At 39.9% G+C, this 14,203-nt stretch overlaps 1 protein-coding gene across 2 annotated transcripts; it reads left to right on the forward strand.

Moving 5' to 3' along the window:
- Positions 1-4,740: 4,740 nt before the first annotated feature.
- LOC149531845 (uncharacterized) lies at positions 4,741-8,171 on the forward strand. 2 transcript variants are annotated; one of them, XM_089811068.1, is made up of 2 exons: positions 4,741-5,309; positions 5,419-8,171. In XM_089811068.1, the coding sequence occupies exon 2, from the start codon at positions 5,533-5,535 to the stop codon at positions 7,945-7,947; it is 2,415 nt and encodes an 804-aa protein (XP_089667194.1). In that variant the 5' UTR covers positions 4,741-5,309; positions 5,419-5,532; the 3' UTR covers positions 7,948-8,171. The 2 variants fall into 2 exon arrangements, with proteins under 2 accessions (XP_089667194.1, XP_089667193.1); XM_089811067.1 differs by having other exon boundaries at positions 4,741-4,861; positions 4,903-8,171.
- Positions 8,172-14,203: the final 6,032 nt, after the last annotated feature.

A 14,203-nucleotide genomic window follows, 5' to 3' on the forward strand; every position in this document is an offset into this window, starting at 1 on the left:
CATGCATGTTAGTTCATATGGTTTTAATAATGTTGTTGTTCTTCACAAATAGGTCGAAGATGATGCGGTATTCTCTTTCTTGATGTTAAAGCATGAATCCTTTCAGTTTGAAATAACTAATAATGAAGATTTTATGTTAGAAAACTTGGGGAAGTTTGAATTTTATGATGAATCATGGCTCTTTGAGAAAATTGTATACTCATCCAAATCTTTGCACAACACCAGCTTTACTTGCAACAACAAAGAGTCTATTCGGAAGAAATGGTGCCAATTTTTTTCATGCTTCTTCACTATTCAAAAGAGGCCCCTACTTCTGCCAGCCAGTGAATGGCTTTGTGTAAGTCATTCTTTCATTTGCATTCTTTTTGGTGAGGTCTCCTTACTTGTACATATTTGTATATAAGCTTTCCTTGATTTGGTTACTGTAGCCCTATTGCTAGTTTAGGTGCTTAGAATAAGTTGTTTTGCTTTCTGTCCTGTTTTGTTGTTGCCCTGATATCCTTGTTAAAAATTCTCTTTTTGTCATGTGCTTTGACTCTATTACCCAATAGACTAGGCACTGGTCTTTTGAATGAAGATGTTGAATTATTTATGCACTTTTCAGCACATGCTCCCCAGTCAAAGCCAATGTTAGTCGCCCAATTTTTAAGCTTGGAAATCCACCTTCCAAATATGATCCTCCCTCAGAATCTCAATTTTGTCCTATGATTTATGTTGAAAATGTTGTGTGAAGGAATGTTGTGTAAAGCAAGTTCCAAATGAAGTTTCATGATAGCAGATCAAAATGCTCAAAATACATACATTCAAGGTTTTCCATTATAAATTTGGAACTAATTGAACAAGGTTCAAATAGTTCAAAGGGTATGAAAGGTACAAAGGGTAAAAAAAGTACAAAGGGTGCGAAGTGTATGAAGGTTCCATATGCTTTTCTAATGGATTCTTTGATTCGATATAGCTCATCAGTTTGAAGTTTAGATGCAGATCAGAATCAGACTTTGAAGTGCAGATTCAACTTTCAAATTCATAACCATGGTCCAAATGCAGATTTTGAGGTGCAAATTCTTAAGTTCATGATTCACCATGCCAAATCTAGTTAGAGATCTTCCATTGCGAATCTCTTTCAAAATATGAGAAGTTTCTATTTCTCCCTTCTCAATTCATTATTAACAAACAATGGGATACAAATCAAATTGGTGTTACAAATGATTATAGAGTATTGCCTTAGATGGTCAAGCATTGTTCAATGTGACAGTTTGTGATAAGGTACTTGTTAACTGGGAAATCCCATCACCATAGATCAAGCTACCGTGTTTAAGTTGGAACTTTGAAATAAACTACTATGAACTCAATGCAAAGTTAGATGAGCATCAATCAATAGATGATGATGTGTAGACAAATTGAAGTTATGTAGATTAACACATGGAATCAACGTGGAAAGATGATTTGGCATGATGGCTTATTACCTATTCAATCTGCAATCGGATTCCTATCTACATAGCTCTATATTGAGTGAGAGAAGATATTGTTGATGATGAGTGCTAACACTATCTATCCATCATCACGGAAGAGCCCCACATACGGGTGGGATTCACCATGAATTTCATACAAAAACCAAAAAATCCATGGAAGAGGGTGCCTAGTATTAGCTTGAAGGGGACCAAAATGAGCAATCAAACCTTGATCATTTCAAAACCATCGAACAAAAAGAATGTGAAAGGCTTAAAGGTATTGCCAATATGCAGAGACACAAAGTTTTAGCATGTGCACTACCTAAAGCAAGACCATTGGGTGACCTAGACCATCAACTTGAATCAATTTTCTTATGCAGTGCATTAAACCCGAGCACATTTTGTGTTGGCTTTGGAATGGAGAAATGGTAGCAGATTGTACCATGAAATGCTCAAGCTAGTGCATTCGGTTAATGGAAGACTCATGTCAACCATTTGACAGATAGCCCAAAAATATCAGATGTTTATTAAGATACGGGTGGTATGAATGGTGCCGCCTCATCTTCACCATACAACAACCCGAGTATGTATATTCTTCGAAGGAGATATGCTCAGAGTAAAATCTCAAGTTAGAATCCTCATAGCAATCATCGAGAGGTTCATATGGAGGCATTCAGCATGTCTAAGAATAATGTCCAGTCAAAAGATGTATAGCAATAGATAGCAGATACCCACATATTCCATTGAAGGAACCTGAGGCTCGTATCCCATAAACAAAATCTCCATAGGTAACAGTGGGCATAGAATCTTGATTCCCAAGTTTATAGAGTTCTTGGAAATTTATTATGGTCAACTATAAAGGAGAAATGAGGCGCCCATATGCGCAGATAGATTTGCCAAATATAATGGTCACACCCAGATTGAGCATAGAGACTTGCAGGGGAAAACTTATACTTCTGGATAAATGTTCATGGACGGTATCTATGCTCAAGGATTCAAGCTCGCAAAGAGCATGGTCTGTGAATTTTGAGTGCTCAAGCGTAGTAAAGATCAATGAAGGCATGGACACACGATTGAATGTGAGACTCCAAACATTTTGAAGAGGTAAAAAACTTGAGAAACACCTCTGTTGCCAAACCTGACAAGAACGTCCAAAGGGAAATAATGAAGGCCATGGTTTTTTGGAAGCCATGAGACTCTAATTTGAGGCCTAAGATATACCGTCAATATTGAAAGAATTTGCACTCACCATTAGGCATGAGTAGAACATAGACATGAGATGGGGTGATAAAGAGGGAAGACTTCAAGCAACCCGACCATATGATAAGTGGGCTCAACCAGAACCAGTCGCGCATCAAATCAAAAACCTTGCATTCTAATGGTTGAGGACATATATTCTATAGATCAAATATCGTTGTCGTCGGTAGAAATTGTGTATCGGCCGACGGGTTCCTTCGGGAAAGTTCTTTGTATCGGCCGACGGGTTCCTTCGGGAAAGTTCTTGTTATGTAGCCGACGGTGAATAGTTTGTAACGGGTATAATGTACTTAGTCGACGGATACCTTCGGGTACCTTCGGGAAGGTTCGTCGGAAAGTATTTATAACCCCTTCGGGAAGCATTGTAAGCATCTTATCATTATCATATCATATGAGAAAAGCATAATGTACTGTTGGCATATGCGAATAATAATAGAAGTTCTGCTATTTGTTGTTCAGTGTTCGTATCGGTTTTCAGTGTGCGTTGCTTAATTAATCCATACGGTAAACATTTGGCGCCGTTGCCCGATGGATCTGGCACGCAGGCAGGCGGAGATGAATTAAATGCCGAATCAGTTGAACAAAGACAAGAGTAGGCTCAAGGAAAAAGATGACATACGCGTTGCGCAAGAAAATTTAATTTTGGCTCAGCAGATAGAGCGTCGAAGGAGGTTTCAGAAGATTTCCGACAGAAGCAAAAGTGCGGAAGGATTGTTGAAAGAGACTCGACAACGGCTTGATTTGGTGGAAGAAGCGAGGGAGGAGTTTTTGAACCTGCATACGCCACGGGAAGAGAATCCTGACGGAAGCAGATCGACTCGCACGGCTCGGAGTGCAGAAGGAGCACGAGCGTGGAGTGACCTCTTCGTCCGAGATATACTTCCGGAACGGACAGCTACGGTTGACAAACCCTCTTCTTCACCAAACAGCGCGGAAGCAGAAAACAGCGCGGGTGTTGAAAATAGCGCGGAAGCAGAAAACAGCGCGGGTGTTGAAAACAGCGCGGAAGCAGAAAACAGCGCGGACGCAGAAAACAGCGCGGGTGTGCAAAACAGCGCGGGTGTCCAGAACAGCGCGGGTGTTCACAACAGCGCGGGTGCTCAAAACAGCGCGGGAGTGCAAAACAACGCAGGTACACAACAAAACCCTGGACATACAGTAATAATGGCAGGTCCGAAGGAAAAATTGCCTAAATTTGATGGTGATGAAGCAGCTGATCCCATTCGACATTGTAAAACATGTGAAACGATCTGGAGGGCGAATGGTATAACAGATACAAACGAATGGATCCGACAATTTCCCGCAACCCTACGAGGTGTTGCCATTGATTGGTTTACTGATGCCGATCCCCAGAAATTGACTAGTTGGGATAACATTAAGAAGGAGTTCATCGCAGAATTTCAACTTTTGCGGGATGACAATGAAATTGTCGCAGAGATATTCAATACCAAGCAAAAGAAGAATGAAACTGTACGGGTCTTTGCCAGGAGGTTGAAGGACTTAATCAGTAAGATGGAGAATAAACCAGCTGACGGGTTACAGAAACGATGGTTCATTGAAGGCCTTCACCCGAAGCTGCAGAAAAAGATGAAGATCGTGCCGCCATCTACATACAATGAAGCTTACACCCGAGCACTGAACCTCGAAAGTGATCAGAAGACAAAGAAGCAGAAGAAGACCAGCTCGTCCGATTCAGATGACGATGCATCCTCCGGAAATGATAGCAGCGATGACGAAGGAAGCAACAAGAAGGTTCGTGCCCTTCAGAAAGACATGCTTCGGATGATGAAGGAATTCAAGAACATGAACAAGGAACCTAAGGGTAATGACTTATGGTGTACGGAATGTAAGAAAGAAGGCCATACGAAGGGATCTTGCCCAAAAGAGCAATTTTGCGAGATCTGCCAGATTATGGGACACTCAATAAAGGACCACACCTTACGGAACTGATATCAGCTTCTGGCATAAACCAGCTGGATAAAATAAAGTTTTAATGATAATTATTGCTTCTGGTTTTTACTGCCAGAAGAAAAAACCTTATGAGATCACCGTTTTTTGAAAAAAAAAAAAAAAAAAAAAAAAAAAAAAAGAAAGAGAGAGGACCGTACGGTTTTTACACCGTACGGATTTCTTGAAGGGAGTACGGGTTTTAAAAGGTACCGTACGGATTTCTTGAAGGGAGTACGGGTTTTAAAAGGTACCGTACGGATTGCTTGAAGGGAGTACGGATTTTAAAAGGTACCGTACGGATTTCTTACCGTACGGATTTCTGGTGGATTAAAAGAGACCGTACGGTTTTTGGCATCATGCGGATTTTCCAGAGGAACACACGTGTGAAAGACGTACGGTTTCTAAAAGCTGGGGAATGGTACGGTTTTTAAGAAACCGTACGGATTTCCTAAAGTGAAGTACGGTTCACAAAACGCCTTAATTCTCACCGTACGGACTTCTCTTGCACTGTACGGTTTATAACTTTTGTATGCACGGGCATTTCCACAGTTTGAACAATTTTCAGGCAGTGCGGATTTCATTAGAAATACAGTCTGTGGTGTACGGCTTTCAGGAAGAGAGGAACTGAAGGGATTCTGCATTTTTCACAGGCAGGTAATGAAACCAACCACCGTACGGACTTGAGGAGGGAAACTTTGGTACGGATTTGGGAGGTACGGCTTCTTATTTTATTTATTTTTCTTCCAACTTCTACCTTGAGCAGATTTTTTCCTGCGTGTACGGATGGGGATTTGCCATACATATTTTTGAAGGACCTCTTCACCGTACGGCCTCATTTCTCACTGTACGGATTTGGGGAGACCATTACAAAGAGATAATGGAGTCTGCAGGTAAACGGCAGTGGAAAAAACAATTAGCGCAGGCCAGACTTGAGGAAGCCAGGAGGAGCATGGCAGGTACAGGCAAATTGAATATGGGTTCGAGTAGCAACAAGGAGAAGCGTAAGCCGGTAGCACCTCCAGCAGCAGAAGTCACACCACAGACTATACAATTTGAGGGATTAAATGGCACAGATTGCCGGAAATGGTGGCAAGAAACCCCTGAGGACCATCCGGTTAAAGCAAGCATCAGAAAAGCGCAGGTGGAATGGGCCATTCAGATGCCTGTTTTTTGCATTCGAGATTATGAAGGGTATCTGCGTACCATGATTGAAACATATGACAGAACCTCTTGCAGAAGCACATTTCAGTATCTGGGACGGCACTTAGTAGTATCATTCAAAGCAACAGATTTCACACGGGTTTTTGGCATTCCAGGGCAGCAGGGCAGAAAGATTCAGCCGAAAAAAATTCCAAAGGATGGGAAGCTATTTTTAATCAGGTTAGTTTGTGGGGATTTGACTGAAGCAGAACAGGCGGCATTAGCCGAGACATCCAAGGGAAGGGGTTTAAAGAAAACTGACATTCAAGAAGGGCCATGGCGATGTTTAATGGACTTGGTTAAAAGCAGGCTTACGGGATCCTCTAGGGCATCGGATATTACATTTCCGCAAGTATCTATGATGAACGGCATAATGACTGGACAAGTGTATAATTGGGCGTCTGTACTAGCTGAGCGAATGCATGAATTCATGACTCTCCAGCACAAGACATTCTATATGCCTCATTACGCCATTGGTCTATTTTTGGATGCTATAGCACGGGTGATTCCATCAGAAGAGTTAGAGGCGAAGTCTGGACCATTGGTTCCAGGAGAACCTCCTATCATGCAATGGAAGCACTTGGACACAATCCCTGGGCAGAAGGGTTCAGCAGGTCAAAAGAGGCCACGGGTAGACAGGGCAGGAGATAGTGATAGTGGCCGACAGGAGACATCTTCTGAGCAAGACAGTATGGAAGAAGACGAGGGGGAGGGCGAGGATGATGAAGAGGTTCAGATCGTCACGGCTACTCCCTTGCTTTTTCCGCGTACTACAGTCCCTATGACTCCCGCATTGACACCTCGGGGTCTGCACATCGCTCACATTCCAGCATTTGGACAAACTCGGCAACCGATATTGATGACTGCAGGATCCCACCAGGCAGCTACACTAGCCGTACCATGGCAACATGGGGTACGGCCTTCTCCTGTCCGACCAGGGGCAGGATTTGCGGTCGGCTTCGCCCACCTGGCCGCACCTGTAGACCGTGAGACTTCATCAGCTCCTGAAGCTCTCCCGGTAGCACCACCCGGGGCGTCTGCCCTAAGTCAGCCAGCAGCAGTTGTTACAGTAGCACCGTCAGCAGAAACCCAGATACCCCCAGTAGAGAACGTATCAGATGGAGGAGCACAGAACTGTACGGATCCAGCACAGCCAGAGGTTATGGATAGAGCCAGTATTTTTCTGAGGCAGCAGTTCCAACTCGTCCCTAACAAGCGTGGCCCATCCATTCAGTCTCCCAGCTATTCTGAAGTAACACCTCTTTCACAGCCCCAGTCTCAGGAGGAGGAAACGCCACATGCCGGGATTGCACCAACAGCAGCAGAGGTGGCACCAGATGTGGGCGTGACTCCCGCCGATAAGGGAGACAATAGTGACTCCGAGTGGTCATTCGAGGACTTCGCCAAGGAGGATTATGGGTCGGATGAGGACAGGTGCAGGGACTACCTCAGGACCATGAAGTCTGCATTGAAGAAGGGGCATGATGTGGCCATTCAGGCTCTCACTCGGCGAAGGGAGTGGCATTTAATTCGAACGTATATTCGTAGGATTTGTCCTGAACGATTTCAAACTTGTTTTGGAGATAGAGGGTGGCCGACCATTGAGACACCCGAGATGTTGGCAGACTGGGCCACTGAACCAGAGCTGGGACCGAGTGACACTCCAATGATGAAGCTGGCACATGAGATCGTGGGACTGTACAAAGAAGTTTACTATGCACGGCAGCGTGCGGAGGCGGATAGGGCCGCAGACAGTGTTGCAGCTCAGAGATCCCTCGCAGTTGAAAAAGAGGCCAGAGAAAAGTTAGCCACTGATTTTGCCGACCAGCAGGCAGCCTGGGTAGCAGAGCGGGCAAAATTCTTGAAGGATATGGCTGCAGTGGTACAGGAGAAGGACGCAGCTATCCGGGATAAAGAGGCAGCAGAGCATGCCTTACAGTTGGCCAAGAGACAAGCTATGGATGCTGCGCTTCTCCTGAAGGAGGCCGTAGAAGTTAATTCACAGATTCAGACAGATCTGCGCCTCCGGACTGACCAGGTGTATGAGTTGCGTCGTCAACTACACTCTTCTGGGACTCCTCCTTCTCTCTAGTATTTCTTCTCTTCTTTAGTATGGATTGTCTCGTAATTTTGCTAGTCGTCAGGAGACGACTTTTCTTTTTGGGGGGGATGATGTCGTCGGTAGAAATTGTGTATCGGCCGACGGGTTCCTTCGGGAAAGTTCTTTGTATCGGCCGACGGGTTCCTTCGGGAAAGTTCTTTGTATCGGCCGACGGGTTCCTTCGGGAAAGTTCTTGTTATGTAGCCGACGGTGAATAGTTTGTAATGGGTATAATGTACTTAGTCGACGGATACCTTCGGGTACCTTCGGGAAGGTTCGTCGGAAAGTATTTATAACCCCTTCGGGAAGCATTGTAAGCATCTTATCATTATCATATCATATGAGAAAAGCATAATGTACTGTTGGCATATGCGAATAATAATAGAAGTTCTGCTATTTGTTGTTCAGTGTTCGTATCGGTTTTCAGTGTGCGTTGCTTAATTAATCCATACGGTAAACAATCGTGTTCCAGTATGTACATGGAAGAAGTTGTTGAAATACAATGGCAGAGGTTGTTCAGGTAGTGAGGAAGTTTTCCATGAAGCATTTGATGAGACATCTATACTATTATAATGATGGTTTCTCGACGGTGTATAAATAGTAAACAAAAAGTCTCGAGTTTATTAAGTTCGTTACTTTAAAGACATCAAAGACTTCGTAAACAAATCAAGGTGCGCTAGTCTTTGCAGTATGAAAGCCACGTGTATTTCCATCGAGAAGACACTACCATGGTAAAATTTCATACCACATGTGTGTGACCACTTGACTAAATGCCCTAGGTGTTGATGAAGGTCCTTGTGTAGGAAACATTGCTTAACAAAGTGCCCGAATCATGAAAAGGTGACTGATCTATTTTCAAAGGATTGAAAATCAGAAGAGCCAATCAAGCTCAGATGAATGATTACATATGTTAAAGGATTTGAGGTTCTCTATAGACACATGTATCAAAAATAATCAACATAAAAAAGAATGATAGGTGGAGCCTTCACCTTAACACAAATATGGATCATTAAAGACGTATGCCTCATTGCTCCAAACAATTGTATCTTCTAAGTGGGTCACTGGTTATAAGTTGATAACCATCATAGGATACCATAAGTTTTGAGGTTTTTTTTTTAATACAACACAATGATCATTGGTAGAACGGGAAGGAATGCCACAAAATAATATAAGGATATGAATGATTTAATTTCAAGAAATGATTATGCTAATAACTAAAATGTTACGAGAATGAGAGATATTAAATATGCCACAGCAAGCATGTAAAGGGGTTCTTGTTTTTCGAAGAGGGTTAAGAGTATTTTTTTTTTTTTTTGGGGAGGGGATAGTCATGAAGATTCCACTTTTGAGTAGACTTAGTGCTACAATTTGGGGGAACATAGACTATTTTAGGAAGGATCAGTTCTTTGATTCCACTTTTGAGTAGACTTAGTGCTACAATTTGGGGGAACATAGACTATTTTAGGAAGGATCAGTTCTTTGATTTGTATTAGACTGTGATCTTATAGTGAGAGGGGGTCTGTAGATTTTATGCACTTTTCAGTAGTTACGTTTGTTTGAAATTAATTTTAAATGAATGAATGAAGAAAGTATTATGTTTATGATCAAGAATTATATGCTATAGTTCAAATATTGAAAAAGTGGTGACACTATCTTCTTCCTAAGGATTTTGTTTTGTATACTGATCATCAAGCTTTGCAATACTTGAATATTCGAGGAAAATTAAACCAAAATCATTTGAAGTGGTTTGAGTTTTTGTAGAGTTATACATTTCTTTGAAACACAGGAGTGGAAAGTGTAGCAGAGTTGCAAATGCTCTTAGTAGAAGCCAAATTTTGCTAACAAAAATGCAAATTGAGGTGGTTGGGTTCAAGGAACTCAGTAATTTGTATATAGAGGATCCTAATTTTGGTGAAGTGTGGAAGTCTTGTACAAAACCTGTTACACTTGATAGGATGAAGTGGTTGGATTTAATAATCCAAGCCAGTATGTTGTTCAAAGGAATCTAGTTGTGCATTCCAAGAAGTTCAATGAGAGAGAATCTCATGAAGGAGAAGCATAGTGGAGGATTGGCTATAAACTTTGGTAGAGATAAAAATATTGGTTTGGTTGCTGAGAACTATTATTGGCATAGTTGTAATAAGATGTCAAGAATTTTTTACAAAGCTGTAGAGCATGTCAGATGGAAAAAGGAGTGAAGAAGAATACAAGGTTCTATCATCCATTACATGTATTAGAGAAGCTATGTGAGGATGTTGACATGGATTTCTTTCTTGAATTACCAAGGACTTAGTGAGGGCATGAATCTATTTTTGTGGTGGTTGAAAGGTTTTTGTAGATGACATATTTCATTCACTATAAGAAGACTAGTGATGTTATTCATACGACAAAGTTGTTTTTCAAAAAAGTGGTTAGACTACATGGTCTGCCAAAGAGTATAGTTTTAAATCGAGATACCAAATATGTTGGGTGTTTCTGGTGTAAATTATGAAAGAAATTGAAGACAGATTTGAAGTTCATCTCATCACATCATCCACAGACTGATGGACAGATAGAAGTTGTGAATCGTACTTTGGGAAACTTGTTGAGATGTTTGGTTGGAGATAAACCAAAAGAATGAGATTTGATTTTACCACCAACAAAATTTCATATAATAATTTTATCAACATGAGTACTAGTAAATCACCATTCCAGATTGTGTATGGGAGTAGTCCTAGACATGCTTCAGAATTAAGGCAATTAGATAATGGAGAAGTAGTGTTGGAGTAGAAGAATAGCTTAACATTTGAAGAATATCTATGAGGAGGGGAGGAAGAACATTATTAAGATGAATATATAGTATAAAGATAAGAAATATGTGAGAAAGAGGTATAAGGAAATTCTAGAATGGAGATGAAGTCATGGTTCATTTGAGAAATGAGCATTTCTCAGTAGGTACATATAATAAGCTAAAATTGAAGAAGTTTGAACTATGAAAGATAGTGAAAAGGCATGATTCTGGAAATGCCTATGAAGTGGAGTTTTTTGTTGACTTGAATATTTCACTAGTATTCAACATTTCAAATTTGATAGAGTATTAGGAAGGAGGTAATGGAGATGAATTTGTAGAAACTCAATGGAGTATTCTAGTAGCTAGTTTGGCTACAAAGAAAATTGAGGAGATATTAGATAGTCATGTTGGCAGAAGTACAAGGAACAAAACTTATGAAGAATGCCTAGTCAAATAGAAACAGAGGCTAATAGAAGATTTATCATGGCTAGCAAGGAAAGGAGGTTAACCATTTTGGTTTTTCTCTTAATACCTAAGACGTCATGGGGAAATTTCTCAAATTACTATGTGTCTAATGCAGGAGCATCCTAGGTGTAAGAGAAATCTTGCATCACTCAAAAATATTTCCTTTTTGTTTCTTGAATACCGGTTGTCTCAGTGCAGAGTTTATGTTTTTGGAGGCTTTCTCTTGTGATGTGGAGCCTAATCAGACTCAGAGGTTTATTCAACATGATTTCCCCCTAACTATTTCTACTAAGGTTTTGGGGGTAGTATCCCCAATATGGGGTCAAGGGGTAGCACCCCAGGTGTGTTCCCTATCATAGTACAGGATGGGTTTGAGAATGCCCCTGCAAGGTTTTTTCGAGGCAAGGCCTCCAAAGCCAAAAATGACTTTATATTATAAAAGGCATTAGTTACTAATTTTATATTGCACAACTTATTCTATCCCTGATTTTATAAGTGGAAAAAGCTTATATAAAATGGCTTAAGGTTAGGGATTTCATAATATATGATGATATTATTGCTTCTTGTAGTGGTATTGAGTTATAAGGGATTGTATATTTTAATCACTAGATAATAATAATATTGGACTCGATGTTGGTGGACGTAGCCCAAAGATTGGGTGAACCACATTAAATCCTTGTGTCTTGTATTCTCATTTGTGCACTTTATTATTTTCTAATATTGGTTATATTTTCATGTAACTGTTATTTCTATCCGTGGTTGATCCTAACAAGAGGTATTAGAGCTAGATGATCATCATTTTTTTAGCCAGACTGTTGCCTTTGTTTTTTTAGCGATCCTGTACAGGAAGATCTCACGGTTGAGTGAAAATGATGGAAGACAAGGGTAAGCTGAAGGTTGAGAAGTCTAATGGGTAGGACTTTCAGTTATGGAAAATGCAAATGGAGGACTATCTTTATCAAAAGGATTTATGGAAAATGTTGAAAGGCACTTGAAAGCATTTGATTATGCTTGGCAGCATTAGTGATATTTTACATTACAAAAGCAAAGATGACGAAAGATTTGATGCAAACCCTAGCGAAACTGTATGGAAAACCCTTCATTTCAAATAAGGTATTTCTCATGAAACATTTATTTAATATGAAGATGGTAGAAGGTGGATCTATTGCAGATTATTTAAATGAGTTTAATACTATTACAAGTTAGTTATCTTTTATGAAAGTCAATTTTGATGAAGAAATTACGGCTCTCTTGATTTTGTGTTCTATTCCTGAAAGCTAGAATGGCTTGGTAATGACTCTGAGTAATTTTGTTTCTGAATCTAATACCCAAAACTTTGACGATGTGATTGGTGTTATTCTTAGTAAGGATGTCATAGGAAAACTTCAAGTGGATCTACATTAGGAAGTGATTTGAATGCACAAAGAAGAGGTAGAATGATTGATAAAGGAAACAATTTTTGAAATCACGAGAAAACAAGAGAGGGAAGTCAAAGGGAAAGAGGTCTCAATCCAGAGGACTAAGAGATTATTGGTATTATGGAAAAATAGGGCATAACAAGAAATATTGTTGCTCTCAAAAGAACAATAAAAGATATAAACCAGAAGGGAAACACAAAGACAAATGTGGTAAGTAACAAATATAAAGAGGATATTTTGCTTCTTTCTTTAGAAACTATCGATGATTCATAGGTTTTAGATTTTGGTGCTTCATTTCATGTTATACCCCATAGAGGTTATTTTATTGATTATGTCCAAAGGGATTTTGGGCTTGTTTGTTTGAGGGATAATAAACCCTGTCAAATTTTTGGAAAAGGAAAAGTTAAGATTAAGTTGCAAAATAGGAATCATTGACTACTACATGAGGTTAGACATATTCCAAGGTTAAGTAGGAATTTAATTTCAGTAGGGAAACTCAATGATGAGCAACTTGATGTTAAAATAGTCTTCCTTCATGGTGATTTGGATGAAAAGATATATATGGTATAACCATAGGGATTTGAGGTCAAAGATAAGAAGAACTTAGTGTGCAGATTGAAGAAAAGTCTATATAGCCTGAAGCAAGCACCTTAGAAATGGTATTTGAAATTTGATAGTTTTATGTATCAGCATGAATATAGTAGGTGTCATTCAGATCATTGTGTTTATTTTAAGAGGTTGGATGATGACAGCTACATTATTTTATGTTTATATGTTTATGATATGCTTGTAGCTAGGTCTAACATAGATCACATTAAGGGGTTAAAAGAGTAGTTAGCACATTCATTTCCTATGAAGGATTTGGGGGTAGCAAAACAAATACTTTGTATGAAGATTTGCAGAAATAGGAAGAATAGGAAATTGACATTATCTTAGGCTGATGATATTGAGAAACTGTTGCAATGTTTCTCTATGGAGAATGGTAATGTTGTCAACATAAATTTACCTGGTCATTTGAAGTTGACTAAGGAGATGTGTCAAAAGAAATAAGAAGAGGAGGATAATATGTCCAAGGTACCCTATGCTTCAGCTATAGGAAGCTTGATGTATGTTGTGGTATGTACTAGACTAGATATTACACATATAATGGGAGTTGTTAGCAGGTATATGAGTCATCTAGGGCTTGAGCATTGGAATGCAGCTAAATAGATTCTCATATAGTTGAGAGGAACATCCAGTAAGTGTTCAAGTTTTGGGGGATCTACTACTGATTTACAGGACTATGTTTACTCAGATTTGATAAGGGATATTGATACTAGGCGAAGTGCTACAGGTTATGTATTTACTATTGGTGGGAAAACAGTGAGATGAGTTTCTCAGTTGTAGAAATTTAATGCTTCATTTACTACAGAGACAGAGTAAGTTGCTTCTACAGAGGTAACCAAAGAGATGATATGACTCTAGTTCTTCATGGAAGAATTGGGACATCCACAAATGGATAATTATTTGTTTATAGATAGCTAGAGTGTCATTCATCTTGCAAAGAATTTTTCTCTACATTTAAAGACAAAACACATACAATTATGGTACAATT

This window comes from Cupressus sempervirens, chromosome 11 (assembly GCF_028749045.1).
Source record: "Cupressus sempervirens isolate cs-2001-9-10 chromosome 11, ASM2874904v1, whole genome shotgun sequence".
Taxonomy (NCBI): domain Eukaryota; kingdom Viridiplantae; phylum Streptophyta; class Pinopsida; order Cupressales; family Cupressaceae; genus Cupressus; species Cupressus sempervirens.